General features: G+C 63.1%; 1 protein-coding gene across 2 annotated transcripts in view; it reads right to left on the bottom strand.

Moving 5' to 3' along the window:
• Positions 1 to 1,033: 1,033 nt before the first annotated feature.
• TAFA5 (TAFA chemokine like family member 5) overlaps positions 1,034 to 22,833 on the bottom strand; it is a 189,151-nt gene continuing 167,351 nt past the window's right edge. For both annotated transcript variants that reach the window (XM_042944686.1, XM_042944687.1), the window contains exon 4: positions 1,034 to 2,945. In XM_042944686.1, the coding sequence (XP_042800620.1) occupies positions 2,937 to 2,945 (9 nt within the window). In that variant the 3' untranslated portion in view covers positions 1,034 to 2,936. The remainder of the gene's footprint in view (positions 2,946 to 22,833) is intronic.

Raw genomic sequence — 22,833 nt, 5'->3', positions numbered from 1 at the left:
GCCCTCACTCTCACGAGCCCCGGTGGCCATGAAGGTCTCAATCCTTTTCTCTAGCTTGCTGGTTTGTGGGTTTCTCTGTGACGTGCCCAGGGAGACTCTGGGACAGTGACGTCGGACTGCAGACTTCCTGGGCAGGTGGCTCTCAGGGGGTGAGCTTCCCGGATCTCCCGCTTGAGCCGCCTTTCTCTCCCTCACAGGGCCCCCTCCTGTGCCCTCCGGCCTGTCCTTCCTCAGCTTGGACAGAGTGAGAAGTGGTGCCCCGGTCCTGCCCTATTTGTGCCCAGACTACAGAGCCCCAGGCTTCTCCCCCTCCACCGCCCCGTGGCACCAGTGGCCTCTGCCGGGCCTGCGTTCCGCCCCCTTTCCTCCCTCCCAGGCCTAGCCCAGCTCTGTGCCAGCGGGTGGGGGTCTCCTCCCGGGTCTCGCCTGGCTCTGTGCCAGGAGCGGGGTCTCGTCTACCCCCCGCGATGGCTCCAAAGGCCAGGGGAGTCTCCTTACAGTCAGGCTCAGACTGCAGACAGCCCACAGCTGAGCCACCAGCCACGGCTCCCGGGGCTCCCATTTTACGCAGAGCAGCTGGGAACTGACAGGTGTGGCTTCCCCGCATCTAGGAGATGGGACTCTGGGCGGCAGAAATGTTCTCAGTGCCAAGACCCCCCTGCAGATCTGAGCGGATGTCTCCGGAAAGGGGGTCTCCTGTGGGGGCTCTGCTTCTCCGCGTGCAGGGCCTGGCCTCTGTGTGGTGGGGGGGGGGGGTAGACACTCACACACAGGGTGACAGGGGCCCCGGAGTAGCTGCGGGCCCAGCACCGTCCGCTCAGGGAGCCGCCCTGCAGGCCCTGGAAGGAGGTCCCTGTGGCCACCTGTGCGCTGAGCTCTGTGGGCCTGTCGCCCCCAGACGCACCTGCTGCAGCCCCTCCCAGGACACCACGGCCGGCAAACAAAAGCCATGCTTACCAAAGGAGTTTTTCTTTATTTTCATAATTTAGCTGAATCAACACAAAATTGAATACTGTAAAACAAGAAAAAAAAAACCGCTGTATCGTCTTAAACCTCCAGTCTCTGCCTTTGAAGGGGTCTACACTGGCTGCGGGAGGAAATGCGCACAGGGAGGCGGCAGAGACGTGGGCGGGGCGAGAAGGCGGGGCCCTCCCTCGGCCGCCCGCCACTTCGGCCACCAGAAACCGAGGTCCCCCCCACCCCCGGCCGTGTCTTTCCCTCCAGGACACTCGAACCTCTACATTTGTGGTGACCAAAAGGTAAATTAAATGCTCATGGACGTTGAAACGGGTCTAAATGGATCTTCTCTCCTATCTGTAGTCTATGGGTTGCTGGAACAGCTTCTATATATATATGTATATATATATTTTTTTACTTTTTCTTTCTTTTTTTTCTTTTTTTTTTTAGTAGCATCGAACTAGCATTAACACCTGTTAATCGGACTATCAGGTAGTGTAGTTCAGCGGAAACTCAGGAGAATGGAGGAACCCGGCGGACGACGGCCAGGGGACGGGGAAACAGAACTGCCCCTTGCTCACTGGGCCCGGAGACCCTGCCCTGCACCGAGGGCGCGAGAAGGTCGGGAGGGTCAGGCGCTGGCCGTCCTCCGCACGCGGTGGCCACCCCAGCGTCTCAGCCGTCAGGCGTGAAGACAGAGCCAGCGGGACGTGGACTGGGGTCGGGGGTCGGCTGCAGAGACCCCTCCAGACCCGCCATGTGGGGGGGGGGTGAGAACAAGGGACGCGGAATCCGTCGGAAGAGGACGCACACACCGCGTCCGCAGAGACGGGCAGGAGGGGAGCCGCGCCCTGGCCCGAGCCGGGCGAAGACAGCCGCGTCCCCGCTGGCGCCCGCCGCGGCTCCCGCGACGTCGGGCGCGTCCTCGGCTGCTGTCCCCAGAGTCCTGTGCTCACGCCCGGCGGGGCCCCCCGCGCCCACCCCCGGAACCTCCAGAGACACCGCGCTCTGCCGGCCTCTCGGGTCGGCCAGGGCTGCCAACATGAACTGTTAAATAGGATTTTCTACAAATATACAGCATATAAAAACTGTTAAATATATAACTTTAGGCTTTGCAAAATACATTTAATGATCTCTTTCAAACAGTGTTACTTGAGTTTTCTTTAATTTGCTTTCTGGAGCTAAATGGTGTATCAGAGGAGACAGCGGTCACGGGAGACCCAACATGCTCTTGGCGAATACTGGATTATCCCACTATCAGAAATGAGCTGCAGAGAGGCAGGTGTGACTGGTTAAAACAGAAAGGGATTTTAGTCGGTCAGGTCCATCTAAGCACAGCGCGCGGGGCGGGCGCCGTGGTCTGTGTCCCCGGCGAGGCGCGCTCGCTCGCGGGGTCCGCGTGGGGGCATCGCCGGCCGCGGTCCGCGGGGCCGTGTCCTCCGCCGGCTGGGCCCCTCTCAGGGCGCACCGCAGTGTCCGTGGGGCGGACGCGCCCGCCAGGGCCGCCCTCCGCGCCCCGCCGGGGCCACCGGCACGTCTCGGCCCCCGTGTCCCCCAGTCGGACCCAGGGACTCGGACGGTGAGGGTGAGTCCACGTTAAAACAGATTTGCTCTTTGGTCTATTGAGTGAATACTGAAAGGGTAAGAAAATAAAAGCGATTCGGACAGTCTGGGGCACAAGGAGAGGCCAGTCCTGCCCCGGGCCCGGCGCCACCCTTCTTCCCGGGCTGGTGAGGCCAGGCTCCCGCGGACGCCCAGCGCTGCCCCCGCTGTGTCCCAGGCCGGGCTCCTCGCTGCCGCGGACACACTCAGCTCAGAACGCCAGGGAAGCGGGCTGTCCTTGGCAGGCTACAGAGAAACGGACGGTGGGCGGGTGGCAGAGAACAGGTGGTGTCCACGGCGGACAGAGGGCCGTGGCTGAGGCGTGGACTCTCCAGGGAGCCAAGGCCACTCCCGGGGCCCCTCTGGGGCTGCGTTTGTCAGGAGACCTGAGGAACAGAGAGAAGAGAGCGTCAGCCCGCAGACACCAAGGGTCCCGGTCGGGAAGGAAGGAGCCCAGGGCACGCCCGCCAGGCTGGCCTCGGGCGCGGTGCAGTGTGCATCACGGACGCCCGTCCTTGTCCCTCCCCTGGCTCAGACCAGCGTACTTTCTCCAGGACATAACGTCAGACTTCAGGTCTACGCCTGCCACAGGGAGTCGCTCTGGGAAGCACCGTCCTTCCTCTGTGTCCCTGGTGGGGACCCCCACCCCTGCACCGGGCGTGACCGCGGGCTCCCGCCCTGAGCACTGCTAGCCAAGGGCACGGCCTGTGCTGGATGGCAGTTTGGCTCTGAGCCCCGCCCACCCGTTTCCCTAATGCCGTCGGGCGCTGTGCCATGCACACAGCGGGTGTTGCCTAATTGCGTGGTGACAAATGATGGTAATGAAGTGTCACAGGCCCGCAGAGCATCTGGGAGGCCAGAGGTGGGCGGGATGCAAGCCCCTGGTTGGTGACGCCCCTGCATCCCAGAGTCCCAGCAAACATGTCAGGCTGAACACGCTCACGGCCACAAAGTGTGAGGTGATGGTCGCGAGCCACGGCTGTGGGGTGGAGAAAATGCCACCCTTAAAGCAGCAAAGGCAGAAAAGTGGGGGGCATGGGGGTCTCCCTAGACCAACACAGCCTCACACCACTGGACCTGTGACCAGAAGCCTGGTCCCAGGTCGTCCCAAATGCCCACGCGGCCCCGGTCTCCCTTGCCCCCCAAGGTGGCCCCAGGCCCAGCCAGAGACCCTGGGACTCTGGTCAGGCACTCAGGGGCTGTCCCGCCCGGTGCAGCCTCCCCGCAGGTGCCCCCAGGCAGGGGACAGGACACAGCACAGAGTGACGGCCGGGGTGGGGAGGCTGTCAGCCATCCCAGCTCAGCCTTCTCTCTCCACGCAGAGGCACCCCCCGCCTCCGGCTGGCCCCCATCTGCACCCCACCTGCCTGAGGCCCCCACCACACTCCCGCCCAACCCTGCCTGCCCCACAGGCCCCTGCCCCACCCCCGCTGGCCGCACCACGGCCTCTTAGCCTTCTCTCAAATTCTCAGTCCCACCAGGCCGGGCACGAGCGGTCCTTGCTCGTGGGGACCCTCTCCCCAGGTCCCCCTGCGGAGAAGCCCATCCTGATGGCGCCACCTGGAGTCGACCGTGCCCCGGCTGCTTACGCGGTAGGTGTGGGGGGGCCGTCCTCAGGCCGGCCACGCCCCACCCGTCACCCCTGAGGACCCACTCAGGGAGTCTGGACACCTGGCTGCAGGGAGCCGTCCGGGGACAGAACAGACGGTCTCCCGGGGACAGATCAGGCTGCACCTGGCGCCCTTGGCGCCCCAGGCACCACGGAACAGAAGAGCCGGCTCGGCTCACTGCATCCAGATCCCCTACAGAGACCCCGTTCTCCCCCGGAGGCCAAGGGCTCGTCTTCTCACTGACGGAGGCCGTGGCCAGAAGGGAGCAGGGCAGGGCCGGTGGGGCCTGGGTCCCCACGAGCCACCGAGGGCGGGCGGCTTGTTTCTGCAACAAAACCTGGCAAAGCGTCTGGACCCTCCCCTGTGCCCGCTCCGCCCCCACCAGCGCCTTCTGGGGTCTTACAGCTTCCTGCCCAGGCTGCCCCCCACCCCCGCCCCCGCCCCAGGCAGAGCGGAATCGGCGTGGGATCTGCGAGCACTGGGGGAACAGGGAGCTGTTGGCTCTCATCTGGGATTGCGGCCACCGGAACCATGGGAACAGAGGTGACCGATGGGGGTGCGGCCTGACCCAGACCCAGGCCCACACGCAATGCGGCCGTGGAGCCCTGGCGGGGTGGGGGGGTGGGGGAGGTGTCATCAGCTGGGCCCCTGGAGGGTTGGCTGAGCCCCTGGAGACAGTGCAGACCCCAGCTACACATCTGCGTCCTCCCACCGAGGTCCTGGACAGCAGAGGAGGGCGAGGGTGTGACCACCGGAGGTCGGCGACCCCTGAGTGCTTCAGGATCCACGCCTGAAATGGCCCCCTGGGGCTTGGGTGGTGGGGACCCCAGGCCCCCCATGGTCTGCCTGTGCGGGGTCCGGCAGACGGGGCCGGTGGGGGGCTCCTTGGGGTCATGAATCCAGAAGATGGCAGGCGGCGGCTGGAAGCTTTAGAAATCCGACAATTAAACCACATGAGCACTTGGTCACATCTTTGCAACCAAAACGTATTGCTTTAATTGTCAAGATTCACTCTGTTCCCTGGAGCTCTTCTGGGGCCTGTGCCTCGGTCCTGTCCTTCAGCAGCTGCGTGCCCGCGCTTTCCAGAGAGGAATAACGAGACGGGTCTTAAGACAATGTGCCCCCCGAGGCTTGTCCTGCCGTCCGCTCCCCACCCCCCCCCCCCGGGGCCGCCGCTGGCTCCCCAATCCCCTGCGTCACATCCAGGCCCTCCCCCTGCCTCCCAGAGCCCCCAGCACTTTGCGGGACCCTCGCCTGGCCGGGGCTCCCCCCCCACCCGCTGCCCGGGACGTGCCCCCACCGTCCAGACAGGCCAGGGAGGGCTGATGCAGACGCCTCGGGCACAAACCCTCACTGGCCCCCCCAGGGCTCAACCGAGGAAAGTCTGCCTACTTTTCTGTTTCTCGTTCATGGGAGAACGGGGAAGGGCAAGCACGTAAACAACGAAATTCCACCGGCGTTTCCACATCCAAAGGTAAGTATTTGGAAGATTCCAGCCCATCTCCTTCCCCACTGTAGTGGCGTGCACACGGGGAGGGGGGGGGGGTAGGGGGCGGGGTGTGGGGAGCTAATTCCATGTGGCCCACGAGGCAGAAATGCCAGGTCCTCCGCGGGGCTGGAGGGGGAATCCCTCACCGTCTCCCGCGACACCGGGTGAGACCCTCCTTCTAGATGCGGTTCCTCTCGCTTTGCTCACGGCGCCCGCGCCCTCCCCACAAGGCTGGGGGGGCACCATGCGGGCCAGCGCCGCGGCGAGGGGGCCGTGCCCCGTACAGCCGGACCCGTGTCACTTAACCTTCCCAAGGCCATGGCCTCAACCCCCACACGCTGCCCCCTGCCAGCCACAGGGACACCAGGCACGGTCAGCGCTGTCGTTCGCTCCTTGGAAATCAAAGCCGGCCCCTCCCACTGACCCAGGAGCAAAGCCCCAGGTGGACACGTTCTGTCCCCGCAGGCCCCACGTCCACCAGCACACTCAGCCGGCCTCCCGTCAGGGTCACGGACTCCAGGGGTTTCGCGCCTCCAGGCCTGTGAGCTGGGGCGCTGCCCGGCCCCGGGCACCCCGCTCCCCCGGCCCTGCTTCCTCAGCATAAAACGGGAATCGGGTGCCCTGGCCACAGGGCCCAGGAGGGGGTGACCCTCCTCCTCGGGGGCCTGGGGGTGGTCAGTGCCGTGTCCCGAGGCCAGGACGTCTGGAGCGTCACGCACGTGCTCTCCCCTGACAGCTCGGCCTCGGTGTTCCCCACGGACAGGAGAGGGCGTTCACCGCAGCTGTGGGCTGGGGCCTGCCCACCGTCACCGGGCGGGACCACCAGGGCACAGGTGGACACCCGGCCGTCGGGGTCGCTGGTGAGGCGGCAGGGGCAGGGCCTGGGAACCCACAGACTCGGAAGGCAGACGGTGGTCTCGGGAGCCGGGTCTCTGCAGCCCAGCTGCCTTCCTCCAGGCCGGCTGCCCTGATCTCGGGCGTCTGGGGACCACCTGGCAACACAGCCTGCTGTGAGCAGGGGACATGCCTCCTCCCAGAAGCTCGTGCCTTCGCTCGCTCGCTCGCTCATTAGCCACGGATTTCAGAGAACGCTGCCGCTGGTCTCCAGCACTCCCACACACACGGGTGTTTTCATCACTGCAGTGGCTCTGAAGGCGCCAGGGATCCGGAGCCCGTGCACCGCACGAGGCCCCAGGCAGAGGGGGGCCGCTGTCCCGCCCCGGGTGACAAGGCCTGGGGCCCCGGGCCACCACACAGCACGCCGGCCCTGCAGAGCTGAAGGACGGGCTTCGTCTCCCGGAGCGGGCGTCCCGGGGGACGGGGGGTGTCCTCCTGGCAGAGAGCCCGGGGTGGCGGGTGGGGGTCCCGCCCGAGGGTGAGGCCGCGTCTGACCGGGACCGGGCGAGGCTTCCCTGTCCTGCTCTCACGTCAACGCTGGCGACCCAAGGGCTCTCCGCGGAACGCCCCGCCTCGTCTACCTCTGCTGAGCACAGAGGGATGCGGCCCCTCGAGGATGATGCAACCCTCAGGCCCCGCGTCTCCGGAGGGTGTGCCCCAGGCCAGCCCTTGGGCCGCAAAGCTGGATGCAGGACCCCCAGAGCACGGCCTCCAACCAGGCGCGGGGCCGGCTGCGGTGGGGGCGCTGTGCGGCCACCAGCTCACACACCAGCCTGTCCCTCCCACAGCTGGGGCCGGGCCTCGTGTCCTCTGTGAGACAGGACCCAAGGCGTGTTGAGGATTCCGGGGCCGGACTTAAGTGCCGGCCCTGGTGCAGGAGGGCAGCCCTTCGGCACGAGAGCCAAGGACCCGGGGGCGGTGTTGGGAGCCACCCCAGCCTGCCCGCCCTCCACCGATAAGCCTTCAAGACTCTACTGTCTAGGGCCTCACAGTTCCCTCCCTCAGCAGTTTGCACCCCGAGGCCTGTCCTGGGTCACCACACGTCTGTCTGTGCAGACCGACCGGCATCATCCGGTTTCTCAGCAGCTGTGCCCCGTGCCGGCTCCCCATCCTGGGCCACAGGCCCCCACCCACCACTGCCGGCCGTGCTCCTGTCTGCCTCCGCGTCGCCTGGCCACGGGCCTTCCCCCCCTCCAGCCTCACGTGCCGTGCCCCTGGGTGGACTGGGGGACGGACGGCGAGCACAGCGGAGCTGAGGTGTCCCCAGCCTCTGTCCTGCTCAGGCCAGGCTTCCCTGGGCTCTTGGAGAGAGAAGCCTGAGCCCAGCACATCCGGGCAGAGCAGAGGCGGGCGTGGCTTTCCTCCTCAGTGAGCATCTCTCCTCCTTCTGCCTCCTGGCACACGCTGAGGGCAGCACGCAAAGGCCACCTGCACGAGGGCCAGTCCGGCGCGAGGCCTTTGTCAGAGCCCCAGTCCCCTTCCCCACCATGTGCCTGGCCCCCAGAGACAGACGGGTGGGGTGGCTTGACCTCCACAAAGTCCCGGCCCGGCCCACAGCTGGTGGTGGCCACCAGCTCCTCCCTAGGCCTGGTGACAGGGACTGAGCTGCAGTCAGAGCTGCGGTGACGGGTCCGGCGGGCCCGGAGGCAGGGTCCTCGCAGGTGTGGGCAGAAGCCAGCAGGGCGTTCCCGGCCCTGGGGGGGAAGCAAGAAGCGTGTCCAGCTCAGGAACCTTAGGTGGAGGCCCCTCTCGGGACCTCCCAGGGCTCCCGGCTCGTGGCCTGTGCGGGTGGCCACAGCTCAACCAAAAGCTGACGTGTGGGGCCTCTGCCTGTGGCAGGACATTGCTGGGCCCGGGGAGCGGCCTCACTGGCCTCTGGCTCCCTTCCTCGGGAACGCCCGCTTCTGTCACACCCTGAGGTCGGCCGGCCCACACAGGGGACCCCGGGGGAACCCTCCTGCTGTCCTGGCCGGCTGCCCCCTCCCCTGGGGACTGCACAGCTGAGCTCCAGTGACCACATGGGCTCCCACCTGCTCGGGGACATGTGGAACCGGTGAGCCCCGGGCTTGGAGGGAGCGAGAGGGCCATCGGACCGTCAGGCTGCAGGGAGAGTCCCCTGTGAATAGTCCCGCCTCTCGAGAGCGCGTCCATCCTGGGGCCCCCCCCTCACCCACACACTCGAGGGCTCAGGACTCGGCACCTGGGTCAGCGGGCTGGGGCCCTGCGGCCGTGACACCCCTGCCCTGGGGAAGGGTCCCGTGTGGGTGGTTCCTGTGCCCCCTCGGCCACAGGAGGATGCTCACGGACAAGCCACCTGTGCGCGGTGCCTTGTCAGCTCGCGGGCCGGGATGGTGCTGTGGGGCCGCCAGAGCCCCGTCCGGGGGTCGTTCCGCCCACCCCGGAAAGTTCTCTGTGGTGACAGGCAGGTTTCTCTCAGTACTCGGTCGTCTAAAAAACATGACAGAACTTTCCAGCCCGAGTCCGATGCGCGGTATTTTCTGTTCCTCATTAAAAGCTTGTGTTTGACGCGAGGTCAGGACCAGGCACCTGTATTCAAGAACGCGCCGTTCTGGATTGAGAGCCCCGAACAAAAGGTCCTAATAAACAGCAGACACGCAGACACGGAGGCGACGGCAGCCTGCCTGGATAGAGGCTCGGAAAGAGCTGTTGCCATGGGGAAGATAAAGACATAAGCAAGGAAGAAGCTTCTGGAAAGGCCACACATCATCCCACCGGGTCCCGCCACCCGTGCGTGGTTTCCTCTCCGGGACTGTTCCCTGAAGCTGTATGGCCAGTCCACACACAAGGAAGCCTGGACCCCACGTTCTCCCCAAACCCAGGCTCATCAGAGTGACCGGACTGGCCGTGGCTTGCCCGACGTGGCTGACGGCAGCTCCTTGGGGTCACCGAGTGGGCTGGCGACCTCAGAGCAGCCCCCGCATCCTCCGTCCCAACGTGTGAGCGGCACAGGCGTGTCTGGGCCGGGTGAGGCGCGCTCCATGCACCCTGCGGTGGGTCCCCGGGCATGGGCTCACCATGTCCACCCCTGTCCGTCCTTCCTCTCAGCCTGTGACTCACTGCGTCCCGGGCTCACTCTGCAGGGCACTGGGTGGGTTCCGGCGGACGTGAGGTCCTGCCTGGCTCTTCGGGGAGGTGAGGCTCTGACACCGGTCAGGAGGCTGATCGGCCTGGGGGGGCCGGGCGGGGAGCCCCCTGAGCACGGGCCCGGCCACAGGGATGGAGACGCGGACTGAGACGGTCCCCTCAGATGACAGGCTCGGAGGCCCCTCCTGCTCCTGCTCTAGAATGAGGCTAGACCACGTGGCCACCACACGTGTCCTGGGGCCACGGCCGGACCACTGCTTCCCAGGGTCTCTTAGCACCAGGTCGGGGCTCGCGTCCAGGGTCTTGACGCTGCTCGGCTGTTTGTGATCTAAGCACCCTAGGTTACTTCGGCGCTGCCTGCCTCAGTTTCCCCAGGTGTAAACACACCCCCACCTCCCCACTTCCTGTTTATAAACCATCAGAGCAAGTCTAACGGAGCCAGCAGCAGACAACTGCCTCTCACGCTGAAAGGGAGAACAGCTGAGGTTTTAGGGTCCCCCGAGCAGGTGGTGAAGAGCCCAGCCCTCCACCCAAAAGGGTTTCTGCTCGTCCTGCGGCTGTGTGTGCAACTCGCTCTTTCCTCATCGGGGCGGGGGGTGCCCCGGGGGCTGACGGGGGGGGCGGCCCCGGGGGCTGATCCCTCGGGCCCCAGAGCACCTGGACGCTGCCTCCGACACATCCCGGGTGAGGTTCCTGAAGGCCCCGTTTCTGCTCTGAGCATCTGCACGTCTCCGGGCCCCTGCCCGCCCCCACCCGTGCCCCCTCCCTCTTCACATCAGCTCCGAGCAAGCCCCCCGCGGGCCGGCCCTCTACTGCCCGCATCCTGCGCTACCAGGCGTGTTCCCCAAGGCAAGACCTGTGCTCATGGGGACACGTTCCCTGTGTATTTCTGGAGCCGAGTGTCCAGGGAGGGAGGGAAGGAAGGACGGAAGGAAGGAAGGACGGAAGGAGGGAGGCAGGACGCAGTCCCAGAAGCTGACGGACCCGGATCTGTGGGCAAACCGCCAGTGTCCACGGCCGAGCGATCCCGGGCCGGGCTCTGGGCTGGGGGACAGGACGTGCTCGTAAGGCACAGGCTTTGGAGCCGGTCTGCCCAGGTATGAAGGGCAGCCTGTGAGCTGGGCCCTCTTCTTAACCTCCCTGGGGGATGAGGCCGGCATCCGCCTCAGGGGCTTGGGGGTCCCGGTTGGGGCGGGGGGGGGGGGGGGGGGCGGAGCCACGGTGGGAGGAGCCTGCAGGTGCTCTCAGACACACCCACCGTCAGGCCCCCGCCCTCGGCGCTCTGGGTCCCTGCGCCCTTCTCTGTGACACCGAGACAGGACGGGTCTCCCCGCCAGTGTGGCGGTGTGGCTCTGGTTTGTTTCCTTTTAAGAAAAAACACGCAGTTTCATTTTAAGAGTCTCGCGTAAGCCAGAGGACGGGGGTAGGCCATGGCGAGGACACGAGCCGCGGTGACACGGACGCAGCAGCCGCCGTCTGGATGGGAGGGGCGGTACCAGCGACCCGGCAGCCGACACCGCAGGCCGGGCGGCTCCAACCACAGACCCTCGTCCTCTCTTGGCCGGAGCCACGTGGGAATCAGGCGCGGGTGGGGCTGGTCTCTCGTGAGGCCCCTCTCCCTGGCGTGTGGACGCCGACCCTTCCCCGTGTCCTTGTGTGGCCTTTCTCTGCATGTGTGGACCCTGTGTCCCTTCTCACCAGGACACGGGTGCTGAGGGATCAGGGCCCCGCCCGCTGACCTCACACGACCCTAATGTAAAGGCTCGACTTTGAACCCACAGCTGCTCGGGCAGATCTGACCCTCGGGTCCGAGTGATGGGAAGCTTCTCAGCAGGTGTCACCCACGCAGGAATTTCTGAAGCGCATCACTCTTGCCTTTCGTGCCCCACACGGGTCTGGGCTCGGTGGCCTGCCAGCCGGATGGTCTGACTGAATCCTGACCTCTCGGAGCCTCAGTTTCCCCGCCGGTGAGGTGATGACAACGCCCAGGGTGGGGGGGAGGCTGGGGGTCCATCCAAATGCCGGGGGCGGGGCCAACCTCCCAGACGTCGGTTGGAGAAGCCCCAGGACAGACTGGACTCGGCCGGGTTCCAAGCCTGCCGGTGTCACATCTACAGGGAGGGCACGAGCCGTGGCTCCGGGCCCGCTCACGTCCCAGCAGCCACGCGCGCAGACCCCCGAGCCCCGAGCGGGCCGAGGAGCCGGCCGTGCACCTGACGGAGGCGGCAAGGACGCGGCTTCCCCGGGCGGCTCTCAGGTCCGGAGGCCAATGTGCGACCGGGGCTTAGGGGGCGAGGACCAGGGGCCACCCCGCCGCGGCCGAGGGGAGACGCGGCCCTTGGGGGCCTCCTCTCCCCTCTCCCTCCACCTGCAGAGGCAGCGGCCAGCATCCCCCCCTCTGCCCTCCCACGGCCGCTCCCCTGCCGCCCCCTACAAGGACATCTGTGGCCGCACGTGGAGCCCCCCAGACGATCCCCACCCCACGGCCCCTGCTTCAGATCACGTCTGCAAAGTGCCCCCTGGCTTCTACGACCACGTTCCAGGCCCCGGAGCAGGACCTGAACGTGTCTGGAGGCCGTGGGTCGGATCGTCACAAACACTCACTAATTCCAGAAAGAAACCTCCTTCCCGGAGTGGTCAGGAGGACGGGCCCTTCCTCCTCTGTCCCCGCAGGGGCAGCGGAGGGCCTCCCGCAGGAGAGGCCGGACGAGAGGCCGGGCTCCCCGCTGCTGGTGCACAGCTGCCCCTCGGGCGACGGGGCGGGTGTAAGGGGGGCTGCACAGCTGCCCCCGACCAGGATGAGGTCCGGACTCTCCCTTCCCTCTGGACCTTCCCCACGGGGTCGTCCTCAGCCCCACATCCGGTCGTCGGGCTCCACACGATGAAGCTCGTGGGCCCGCGTGTTTGTGAACCGAATCCTGAGTCTGGGATATCCGTGACACCTGACCCTGTGGAGGGGGCACGACCCTTCCCAGAGGAGCCCGTCTCCCGCGTGCAGAACACAGAGCGCCTGGGATCTCGCAGCGGCTGGGTGGGGTCTGAGCACACCGCCCCGGGGAAGGAGGTGCCCCAGCGTCCCCGGGGCCGAGCCAGTGGGCCTGCCCTGCCCGGGTCACCCTGCTGGGACCAGCTGCTGCTTCTAGGACGGCCGGCCCCCCCTCCACCTCTACCGCTCGTCAGCCACGGTCCGGCGGTGCTTGGTGGGACTTGCTGACCACCCTGGGATGATGACGACGCTGCTGTCCGGCTCTTGCGGGAGCAGTTAGGAGGCACAGAGTGAAGCTTGTCATCCCCCCGAACCCACAACCCACAAGGGCACATGCTAGCCCCCCTGCTCTCTGTGAAGTGTCCCCTCAATCAGGGGGGCCCCATGAGGACACATAACGCACTGGACTCTGACCCGGGCTCAGGGCCTCCGGCCGGTGCTGGCTGGGCCCTCGCTGAGGCGGTTCAGAAGGTTCTGTGCTCTGCACAGGGGAGCCCGGGTGGGGGCTGAGCCTGACAGGCTGGGGGCCACCTGTCCTGGCCCGGCGACCTCACAGCACGTCCCTGCTGCCTACTAAGCGCTGTGAAGCGGTCAGCGCCCCTTGTGACCGGAGAGAGCAGCCGGGCACTGTGTGGTCATCCCCGCAGCTCGGGGATGGGCCCGGGGAGCCAAGGGGGAGAAGCTGGGGGACCCCAGGGCCCCTGTTCCCCGTCTGCAAGGCCCCTGAGCCACCCAGCTTTCCCCAGGCCTGAGGAGATGGGCCGCGAGACGAGCTCCTCGCTGAACAGAGCAGGATCCGGGAAGAGGTGGGAGGACTGCGGGCAGCCTAGGCGGGGGAGGGATCGCGGAGAATCTCCGAGAGTCAGCACGTTTGGTGCTAATCAGACTCCCACTGGCAGAACAGCCCAGGCCGTCCCAGGACACGCACGGGGGCAGGTCCCCAGAGCTGGCTGATTCAGCACCCGCCTGCCGAGGACACAGATCGCGGATCGTGGTGACTGAGCTGAACCGTGTGGGGCAGGGGGGTGGGGTGGGGGGCGGTGGTGGTGCTGGGAGGCGTGCACGGCAAATACCAGGCAGAGACGGCGCACAGAGACGGCGGGAAAGCAAGCACACGCGGAGGACGGAGCCACCACGAAACCCTCTCCCCAGATCTGTCTTAATGTGTCTTTTTCAGTCATTCTGCTCCCAAGCAGGGAGTCTGAGATCAGAGTCACCTTGGGGTGCACGTGGATTGCCGCAGACACCTAAGCTGTGTCACCTCTCGTAACACCTGCCGCTCAGCCCGGCCACGAACACGGAAGCGGTCGGCTGCTCTAGCCGGGGCCTTGGGGGAACGCAGGCTGGCAGTGATTGCGCAGCCCTTCTGTGCCATGAGGCAGAGAGCCGGGGGAAGAACTGGGGCGGGTGTGCCAGGGCCGCACCTGGGAAGGAGTGTGCCCTTCCCTTCAACTTCTACAGCGAGAGCCAGAAGGAGTTTCGGACTCACGTTACCTCCCGCAGCTGAGAGCTGGAGGGACATGAATTCACTGCTCAGCTAAACAGTGTAGCTTCTCTCTCTGGAAAGTGAGACCTTTTTGAATCTCATATGGGAAAACTAGATTTCTTTCTTTACAGCGGCTTTTTCCTTCCTTTGCTCATAGCTGTCTTTCTTGGGGTCCATCTCCCTGGAGAAGTTTCTAGAAAGTCTGGTCCAGCTGGATCCTAGCTCAGACGGGCTCTCGGGAGCTGACTTGGTACATACGTCTGCTATTTCTATTGAGTGGCCGCTGCTACAGGGAAGCCACGTTTTCTCCTCCTTGGGGAGGGCACCCACGCATCACGGGGCCCCTGGTTTGGGGTCACGGTCACCACGGGCACTAGCATCCGGTTCTAAGACTAAGACAAGGGCGGCTGGGAAGGCGAGACCTCGATCGAAGGAGAGGGTGGTGAGGAGGGTTTTGTGCCTTCGAGGCAGAGTCACAGCTGAGCCTTGGGCTCTGACCCCACGTTTGCTCACCAGGCCCTTACGGAGCGACCAGCCGCTGTGCCCCGGAAATACCAGGGTGCTGCGTGACCAGGAGCCTCACTGGCTCCTAGGGCCCCCCCGGCTTCTCTGTGACGAGGACCCCATTTTATTTTAACGTTTATTTACTTTTGAGACAGAGAGAGAGCATGAGCGGGGGAGGGACAGAGAGAGGGAGACACAGAGTCGGAAGCAGGTTCCAGGCCCGAGCTGTCAGCACAGAGCCCGACGCGGGGCTCGAACCCACGAACCTCGGGATCATGACCTGAGCCGAAGTCGGATGCTCAACCGACTGAGCCACCCAGGCGCCCTGAGGACCCCACTTGAGAGAGCTACAAAGAGATGGGGGGCTGATTACCTGCCCAGTGGACACAGGCCCCCCACGGACATGCGGAAAAGAACAGCAGTGTAGGTGTGTGCAGAGGTGTGGCTGTGTGTACACGCGGGAGTGTGTGTGCAGGTGGGGTGGGCGTGTGGCTGTGTGTGCACATTGGACACGCCTGCCCCCCTCCCCCCCCACCCTGGAGGGTCTTTGCGGGGCCGTCCTGACTCTGGGCCCAGATTTGGTGGGAGGTGCTCACACGGTCCAGGACCCATGGCAACAGCGGCCTCCCCTGGCGAGTGCAGGGCGTGGGCCACCCCAGCCCGGTGGCTTTCAGCCTCTCTCACTGTGTCCCTGCCCCGTCTGGTCTATCCGTACTTGGTCCTGAGACCTCGCAGGCTGCTGGGGACCAGCTACAGGGCAGGTCTGAGCTGGCGCTCCCCATCTTCTCCTGTGGCTGGACACGCCCACGGGGGACGTCTCTGGGGCTCACAGACCCGGCCATAGCTCTCCTGGTGCCAGGCGGGTTTCCACGGCCCGCCTTTCCCTTCCTTCTGGGGCCACAGATGAGCCCCCGTCCTCTCCCCTCGTGCGTCCCAGGCAGGTCTTTGCCCAGAAAAGTCTCCACACTGGGGCCTCTCTGTTGCCCTCCCTGCAGAGCTCAGGAAAGGCACTCAGCTCCCCACAGCCTCAGTTTCTACATCCACTAAATGGGACTCTGAAAAGGGACTGGCCAGACAGTTTCTGCAGGGGCACGATTCCCCCTCGTCATGCAGGAGTGGAAATGTGAACGGTCTGTTGTCCAAGGAGCTACTCAAGATCGCACGACATACTTATCCGCGCACGTGCGGCAACACTGAGGTCGTTCTTGAGTCGGCCTGCGGGCTCCTCGTCTGGGCTCTCGAGCGCGCACAGGGCCCCCTGAATAAATAAAGGGAGGCTCGTCCCTTAGGTCCCAATTGAGGTTTCACCGTGCGCAGCGGTCTACAAGGAAGCCTGTTCCGCCCTGAGAAAGCCCCAGCTTCAGCCCAGCCTCCCGCGTCTCAGGGAATCGCTCCCAGCCTGAGCCCTCGGAGCCCACAGGCGGCTCACTCCCCAGCCCGCGAGGGCCACTGGCAAGGTGCCAGAAGCCAGCACAGCCCGGGGCTGCGGGCACGCGGGATGCCACATGAGGCGCAGAGAGAGACGGCTCTAGAATCCGGAAGGATCCTGCGTCCACGGTTCCACTGGCTGTTTAAGTTCTTACTCTACGTTTTGCAAACGGAAAGCAGAAGGAACAGATGGTGCCAATGCAAGAAAGTCGGCAGGGACGCCATGAGTGGGACCCGCCCAGTGACCCCCCAGGGCCCCAGGTGACCCAGGGACCCGCCCAGTGACCCCCCAGGGCCCCAGGTGACCCAGGGACCCGCCCAGTGACCCCCCGGGGCCCCAGGTGACCCAGGGACCCGCCCAGTGACCCCCCGGGGCCCCAGTGACCCAGGGACCCGCCCAGTGACCCCCCCCCCGGGGCCCCAGTGACCCAGGGACCCGCCCAGTGACCCCCCGGGGCCCCAGGTGACCCAGGGACCCGCCCAGTGACCCCCCGGGGCCCCAGGTGACACAGGGACCCGCCCAGTGTCCTCCCGGGGCCCCAGGTGACACAGGGGCTGGGATGGCTCTGGTCCACCAGAGGGCAAAAGCCCACCTGGGAGGGGGCACCGGTGCCCACATGGCTGGAATGCCCCGGTGAGATCTGGTCAGGCAGGTCACAGAGGTCACACGTGTGGGGGGCGTGGTTCAGATGCTCGGGTTCCCACTGAGAGTCTCTCCGAGATCTGAGACGTCACAGCAACATTCGCGGAAGCTCCCTGCTGCCCCCTCCCCAGCCTGCCCTCTCCCCTGAGAGCAGGGGCCCGTCCGGCCCTGGCAGAACCCACAGGGACCGCCCCGGACTCATGACCATGTGCCGAGCCCCTCGTGGGTCTCCAACACGACTGCCCCCGACCCCTTCCCACGGAGGGGCGTGCGGAGACCTCCTCTGCTCTGGGAGGACCCCCTCTGTCGGCCGCTAGCAGGCAGGTGAGGGCCCTCCATCCTGAGCCAGGCTCTGGCCCGCAGACCCCGGGGGGCGCCCCGCTCTGTCTGCTCTGCTGGTGCGTCACCGTCCCGCTAACGCTGGATTAGGGAAGGTGACGGCTCCACTCGGTCCTCTCGAGGCCGGGACCCCCGGCAGCCTCCTGCCCAGGTGCCGCCCGGCTCCTTCAGGGAGGCCTCCCCACTGGGTGAGGACCCCAGGCTGAGACTGACCCCGAGTCCCCTCGGGGCTCCTGCCGAGTCCAGCTCTGCTCACGACTCCCGAGAGGACCCGATGCCCCCTCACTGCCTCCATGCGCCCACTCCCTGTGCCCGTGCGGCCAGGGCAGGGCCACCAGCTGGGTCCGGTCACCGCCACCTCCTTGCTGGCAGGGAGACCGACTGGCCCTCGAGTTCCCTAAAGCCTCGGGTCTTTTACGACAGCCCAGGTTGCCAGGTGGCCTTCTGAAGGGGGGCGTTGACAACCCAGGGCGAGGTCTGCAGCCTGGACACCCGCCCTCTGTCCACCCCCCCAAGGCAGTGCCGGCTTTGAGGTCCTTCCCTCACCTGCGCTAACCGGGCGGCTGCCCCTGCCAGCCCCACACCGGACCCTAGCCGGCATGGGGGCACGGCGGCCTCGGCCACCTGCCGCGAGCAGCAGACCCGTGGCCCACGTTCACAGGCAGGTGGCACCTAGGGGACGCAGAGATGACAGCGCGCGTCTTCAAAGGCGGCACCAGAAGCGCTCTGGCCGACGCCTTGCCGTCCGCCGTCCACAGTGGGGAGGGCGGCCCTGTGTGCTCCGGGAGCTCGGGATCAAACCCCTTCCCCGGTCTCCTTCCTGGGGCCACTGACAGGAAAATGAACACTCCCAGTATGGGGTCAGCTCTGCGCGGCCGGGTCTGGGCCTCTGAGCTGGAGCCCCGCCGGACCGCTGTCCGTCCCTGATCCCTGGGACCGGGCGGTGCCCACACTGGGGCCGCTGTCGTCCCCGAGCCCTGGGACCGGGGGACCAGGCGGTGTCCACACTGGGGCCGCTGTCCGTCCCCGAGCCCTGGGACCGGGCGGAGGACTGGCCAAAAGGACGTCTCCATGTACCTGTCTGTAGCAGCTGCACTGAATTCGGCTCCCACGCTGCAGTCACCCTTCCGGAGGGTCCAGGCAATGCCTGCTGTTTCCTGGGGTGTGTGGCCCACCCCACAGCCAGTCAGAAGACCTCCCCACCCCACATACAAGGAACCCTGACCCCTCAGCAGTCACGACCGCCCTCCACCACCCTCTACCAGCCCCGGCGGCCCCTCAGCGGACTTTTCTGCCCCCCCCCAACCCCCCGCCGTCTGCCTTTTCTAAACAGTTCCTGTGAACCAGTCACACACAGGGGGCCTTCTGTGTCTGATGTCTTTCACCTTGTGCGATGCGTTCAGGGCTCGTCCCCGGTGCGGCCTCTCGAGCGGAGGCCTTGCTCCGCTGGAATGATATTCACTGAACGGCGGGACTCATCAGCAGCGGGGCGTCCGGGCCGTGCCGCACAATGTCGCTGCGGTCCCGCGAGCACGGCTCTCTGAGTGGACGTGGCTTCCTCTTCTGTCGGGCGGACGCCCGGGGTCCCGCGGGACAGGAGCGGCGGGTCATGTGGTGACTACGTTTCCCTTCTGAGCACCCGCCAGCCTGGCCTCCAAACGGCCCGAGCATCTTTCTGCTTCTCTTGACGCCTGTCCCCTAAGCACTTTCTCGAAAGGCAGTTCTCAGGCACACCCTTCCCGAGGCCTCCACGTGAGACCGAACGGAATTAAAACCACACGCGAGCACCTCCTTCGTGTTCGGGCTGCCCGCTCCCCGACCGGGGGTCTCTCTCCCCACTTTCCTCGCTGTTCCCATTTGCCGTTTCCGGACCTCCCTGCCGCTGGGCTAGCCTCCTGTCTGCGTGCCGTCCCTCCTCCGCGCGGTTCGGAGCCAGCCCTGCTGTGGGGGCTCCACTGCCTCCCGACCCTGCGACCTGTCTGTTTTTGGGAAGGTGGGTTTGGCTTTCGGAGGTTTGGGCTGTCAAGGTAAGTCCGGGCGGCCCGCTGAAGGCGGGGCCCCGCGTGGGCCTGTCGGGCTCCGGCTGACTCTGGAACCTCACGGCGTCCTCATCTGTACAGCGGGGAGAACAGTCTATGGCTCACGGTGGCCGTCAGCCTAACAGGTGGATTTACGTGCGTGTGCACAACAGCGTCTGAGCATGTGTACTGTCCGAAGTGTTCCTGGTTGTTCCCGATTCCTCAGACGCGATTTATAGCGACTGCATCCCTGTCCTCACCCTGAAGCCACCTGTCCCCTCACTTTCTCCTGCCGTCCCACTCCAGTCTGGAGTCCCCGGGGAATTCAATGTGGAGTGAGGTGAGTGGTCAGACTCTGACTTGAGTTGCCCCCAAATACGAAGCCCGTTTTCCCCGGCCCGCTGTCGGGGGCCCGTCCCTCCCCCGCTGGTCTGGGCAGCTCACCGCACCCCTCAGTCCATCCCACTGATGCCCACGTTCCACTCGGGGCCATGTGTCCGTGCAGCAGGAAGTAACACTGGGAAGGCTAACACTTTGCATCAGGTTTTAAGTCTGTCCTCGGTCCTTGTATCAAGGACCAGGGGGGTGACGGCTGGGGTGCAGCCTGGGGGCCGCTCGGCGGCCCCCAGCCCGGGGCTCAGCCACCCACAAGCTCCCCCTGCACAGCCAAGTGCACGCCCGGCGGGACGTGGACGCCTCGGTGGCCTCTGTCCCAGAGCCTTCCTCCACCTCCACCGTGACGGACCTACCCTCCCACGAAACGTACAATCCCTTGTGATGTTCCCAAAAACTTCATCGGAGATTTGACTGAACTTGTATTAAATCTAAAAATTAAATCTGAAGGCACAGACAACCACACAGGGCTTAGGCACTCACCGACTTTATCGAAAAAGGGATTTATTCAAATCCCTTTAATTGTCTCCTGATAAGACTCTGCCGTTATCTTCACACAGGTAATCAACCTTTTCTCACTAAAATGTTATTTCGAGTGACTTCACGTGTTTTCTCCTGGTATCAACAGAGATCTCCCCTCCCTCTTACTTACTCGGGTTTAATTCACTTGTGTATTTTAAACACACCCTTATGCTTCTGAGACACATTTGCCTTCAAGTAGGAACAGAACCAGCTTCTGTTTTCTCTAGCCCCTCCTCCACGGCCAGGTAGGCAAGTTTCTTCCTAAAGTCTGCGGGCAAGTTCACCTGCTTTCGCCTCCTAAACGACGTTCACCACGTTCAACCGGCTGCTAATTCCGTATCCCCGCGGGCAGGCTCGGAGGACTTCCCCTCACCTAGCCCCGGGTTGGCAAACCCAAGTTGCAAAGGGCAGGGGGTCCAGATTTTCAGCTTTGCAGGGGGTAAAGTCTCTCCTGCAACCACGCAAGTCTGCTGCTGCAGCCCCGAGGCATCCCTAGACCATCTGTAAGTGAAAGGAAGGCTGTGTTCCAATAAAACTTTATTTATAAAGAGAAGTAGGGGGCCGGATTTGGCCACCAGGCCATAGTTTGCTGACCTCTGACCTAGAGCTTATCTGATCTCAGCTTGTATCTGCAAAACGTACAGATGAACACAAGGGGACAACCCTCTGTATCATAATTGGTCCATTTTAATAAATCGATTAGTTTTCAAGGCATTTCAGCGGCTTCTGCAGAGGCTTGGAAACACCTGTTTTCCTCATCTGTGGGTAACAATGACTGTATTTTCTCGTATCAAATAATTACGTGCCTGCACTTGCCAGATCTTCGAGAAGGTCATCACGGAGACGGCTGCCGGCTGCCTCAGCGTCATCTCAGATGGATGTTAGGTTCCGGGGTGGGGCGGCCCCCTGCCTTCTCCTCCAGGTGGCCTTGGAGGTCTGTGGTATGGACGCTGTGGTCTGAGATTTTCCTTAGGAATAAATGTGGTTCCTGCCTGGTGCCTTTTTCAGCATCTATGGAATTAGAGCTCGTGTTTATCTGAGCCTCTTGTGGGGCTGGTTGTCTTTTCTGATTCTAAAATATTAAAATAGATGTTTATTTCTTACCTAAATCTACTCCGTGGTGCCTGCCGTGTTTCTTAAAGGACTGAGTTATTCAGCACTCTGTTACTTTATGCAGGTACGGGCGATGTGTGTCCCAATCACCCCCACACATTCCGGGGGTCCCCCAGATGTATCCACTTGCCCAAAACAATGCGGGGCACACGGGGGCCCCCAAGGGCACTTTGCTGAGTGAGTCCAGTGCTCAGCACACGGCCCGAGCCACATCACAGACACAGTCTTTGTGGACCACAATGGCTTTGTGTGTTCTCGGACCTCTGGGGAGACAGCAGGTGTCGTGGTTTCCCTAGTCCCTAAAACGAATGGGGCAATTTTCCAGTATTTGGGGAAAAGATACCTGCACATTAATGTTTTTAAGAACACGGCTGTTGGGACGCCTGGGTGGCTCAGTCAATTAAGTGTCCGACTTCGGCTCAGGTCATGATCTCGCGGTCCGTGAGTTCGAGCCCCGCGTCGGGCTCTGTGCTGACAGCTCGGAGCCTGGAGCCTGCTTCAAGTTCTGTGTCTCCTGCTCTCTCTGCCCCTCCCCTGCTCACACTTTGTCTCCCTCTCTCAAAAACAAATAAACCTTAAAAAAGTTTAAAGATAAAGTTACTTAAAGACATTAGTATACCAAAGTCCATCTTTCACTGTGCCTGGCAATACACCGTGTGTGGCTCTTATAACATTTGGAAAGTGATTAAACTGCATGGACTTTATCGTCTGGGATGTGCTGGCTCTCCTCGGACAGTATTACTGTTCTAAATCCTTCAATTCTATGGCAGCCTTGGAAAGCGAGGGGGTTGGCATCCCACCCATTTTACAGATGTAGACACTGAGGCACAGGAAGCTCTGAGTTAGGCAGGTGTCAGGTCCTCGAGCAACAGACTGACTTCAGACCCTGAACGCGGCTACTCGAGTGCGACTTCCCTTTTTTTCTTCCTTCCGCACCTCCCCACCCCGACCTTCCATTTGACCAAAACACCGTGGGAAGGTACTGGCTGTTGGGGTTATTACTATTATGTATTTATCTTGGGGGGCATCTTACATATACTGGAAAGTGACCAGAAAAGAAGGTTGACACATTTCCCCTCTTAGGCAGGTTCCATTCGTGGATTATGGATTCTTCTGCAAGGGTTTCATCAACCGTGGGCAACTGGAAACATCCTGTTCGTATGTTAATGTTCAGTACGTAGCTGCAAATTCAGCTGTGATATTTTTATTGTTCAAAAGACCTACGTCCTGGTTATTTTTATTGTTATCTGTGGTTTTTACTTGATCTTAACACAGATGTAAGGGTTGTATAAATTTCCAACTAAAAGTTACGTTTCTGATCATTTTGTTTATTTGCAGTCAGGCTTGCGTCACAGAAATTGTATGCTAATCCGTGATACTTTCATTATGCTGGACTTTAATTATCGATATGCGTCAATAACTATAAACATTTGTATGACCCTACATGTATCACCTTTAAGCATTAAATCGACATGTTCCAATTTGGTCATGTTTAGCTACTGATTTCCTTTCCCTCTCCTTGGCCAGGTATACCTTTATTTATTTGTTGCTTTAAAATTTTTGTTTGTAGGAGTGCCCTTAGAAAGTTTCCTATGTTTGATTATTTATTTATTTATTTATTTAATTTAAATTTTATTTCTAAAGTTTACATCCACATCAACGTACAGCGCAACAACGATTTCAGTGTATTTGATTATTTTAAAACCTGATTTAAGCAGTCCTTGCCTTTTAGTAGGGGGAG

The sequence above is a fragment of the Panthera leo genome, chromosome B4, assembly GCF_018350215.1.
Source record: "Panthera leo isolate Ple1 chromosome B4, P.leo_Ple1_pat1.1, whole genome shotgun sequence".
Classification (NCBI taxonomy): Eukaryota; Metazoa; Chordata; class Mammalia; order Carnivora; family Felidae; genus Panthera; species Panthera leo.
This window is presented reverse-complemented; position numbering and strand designations above follow the sequence as displayed.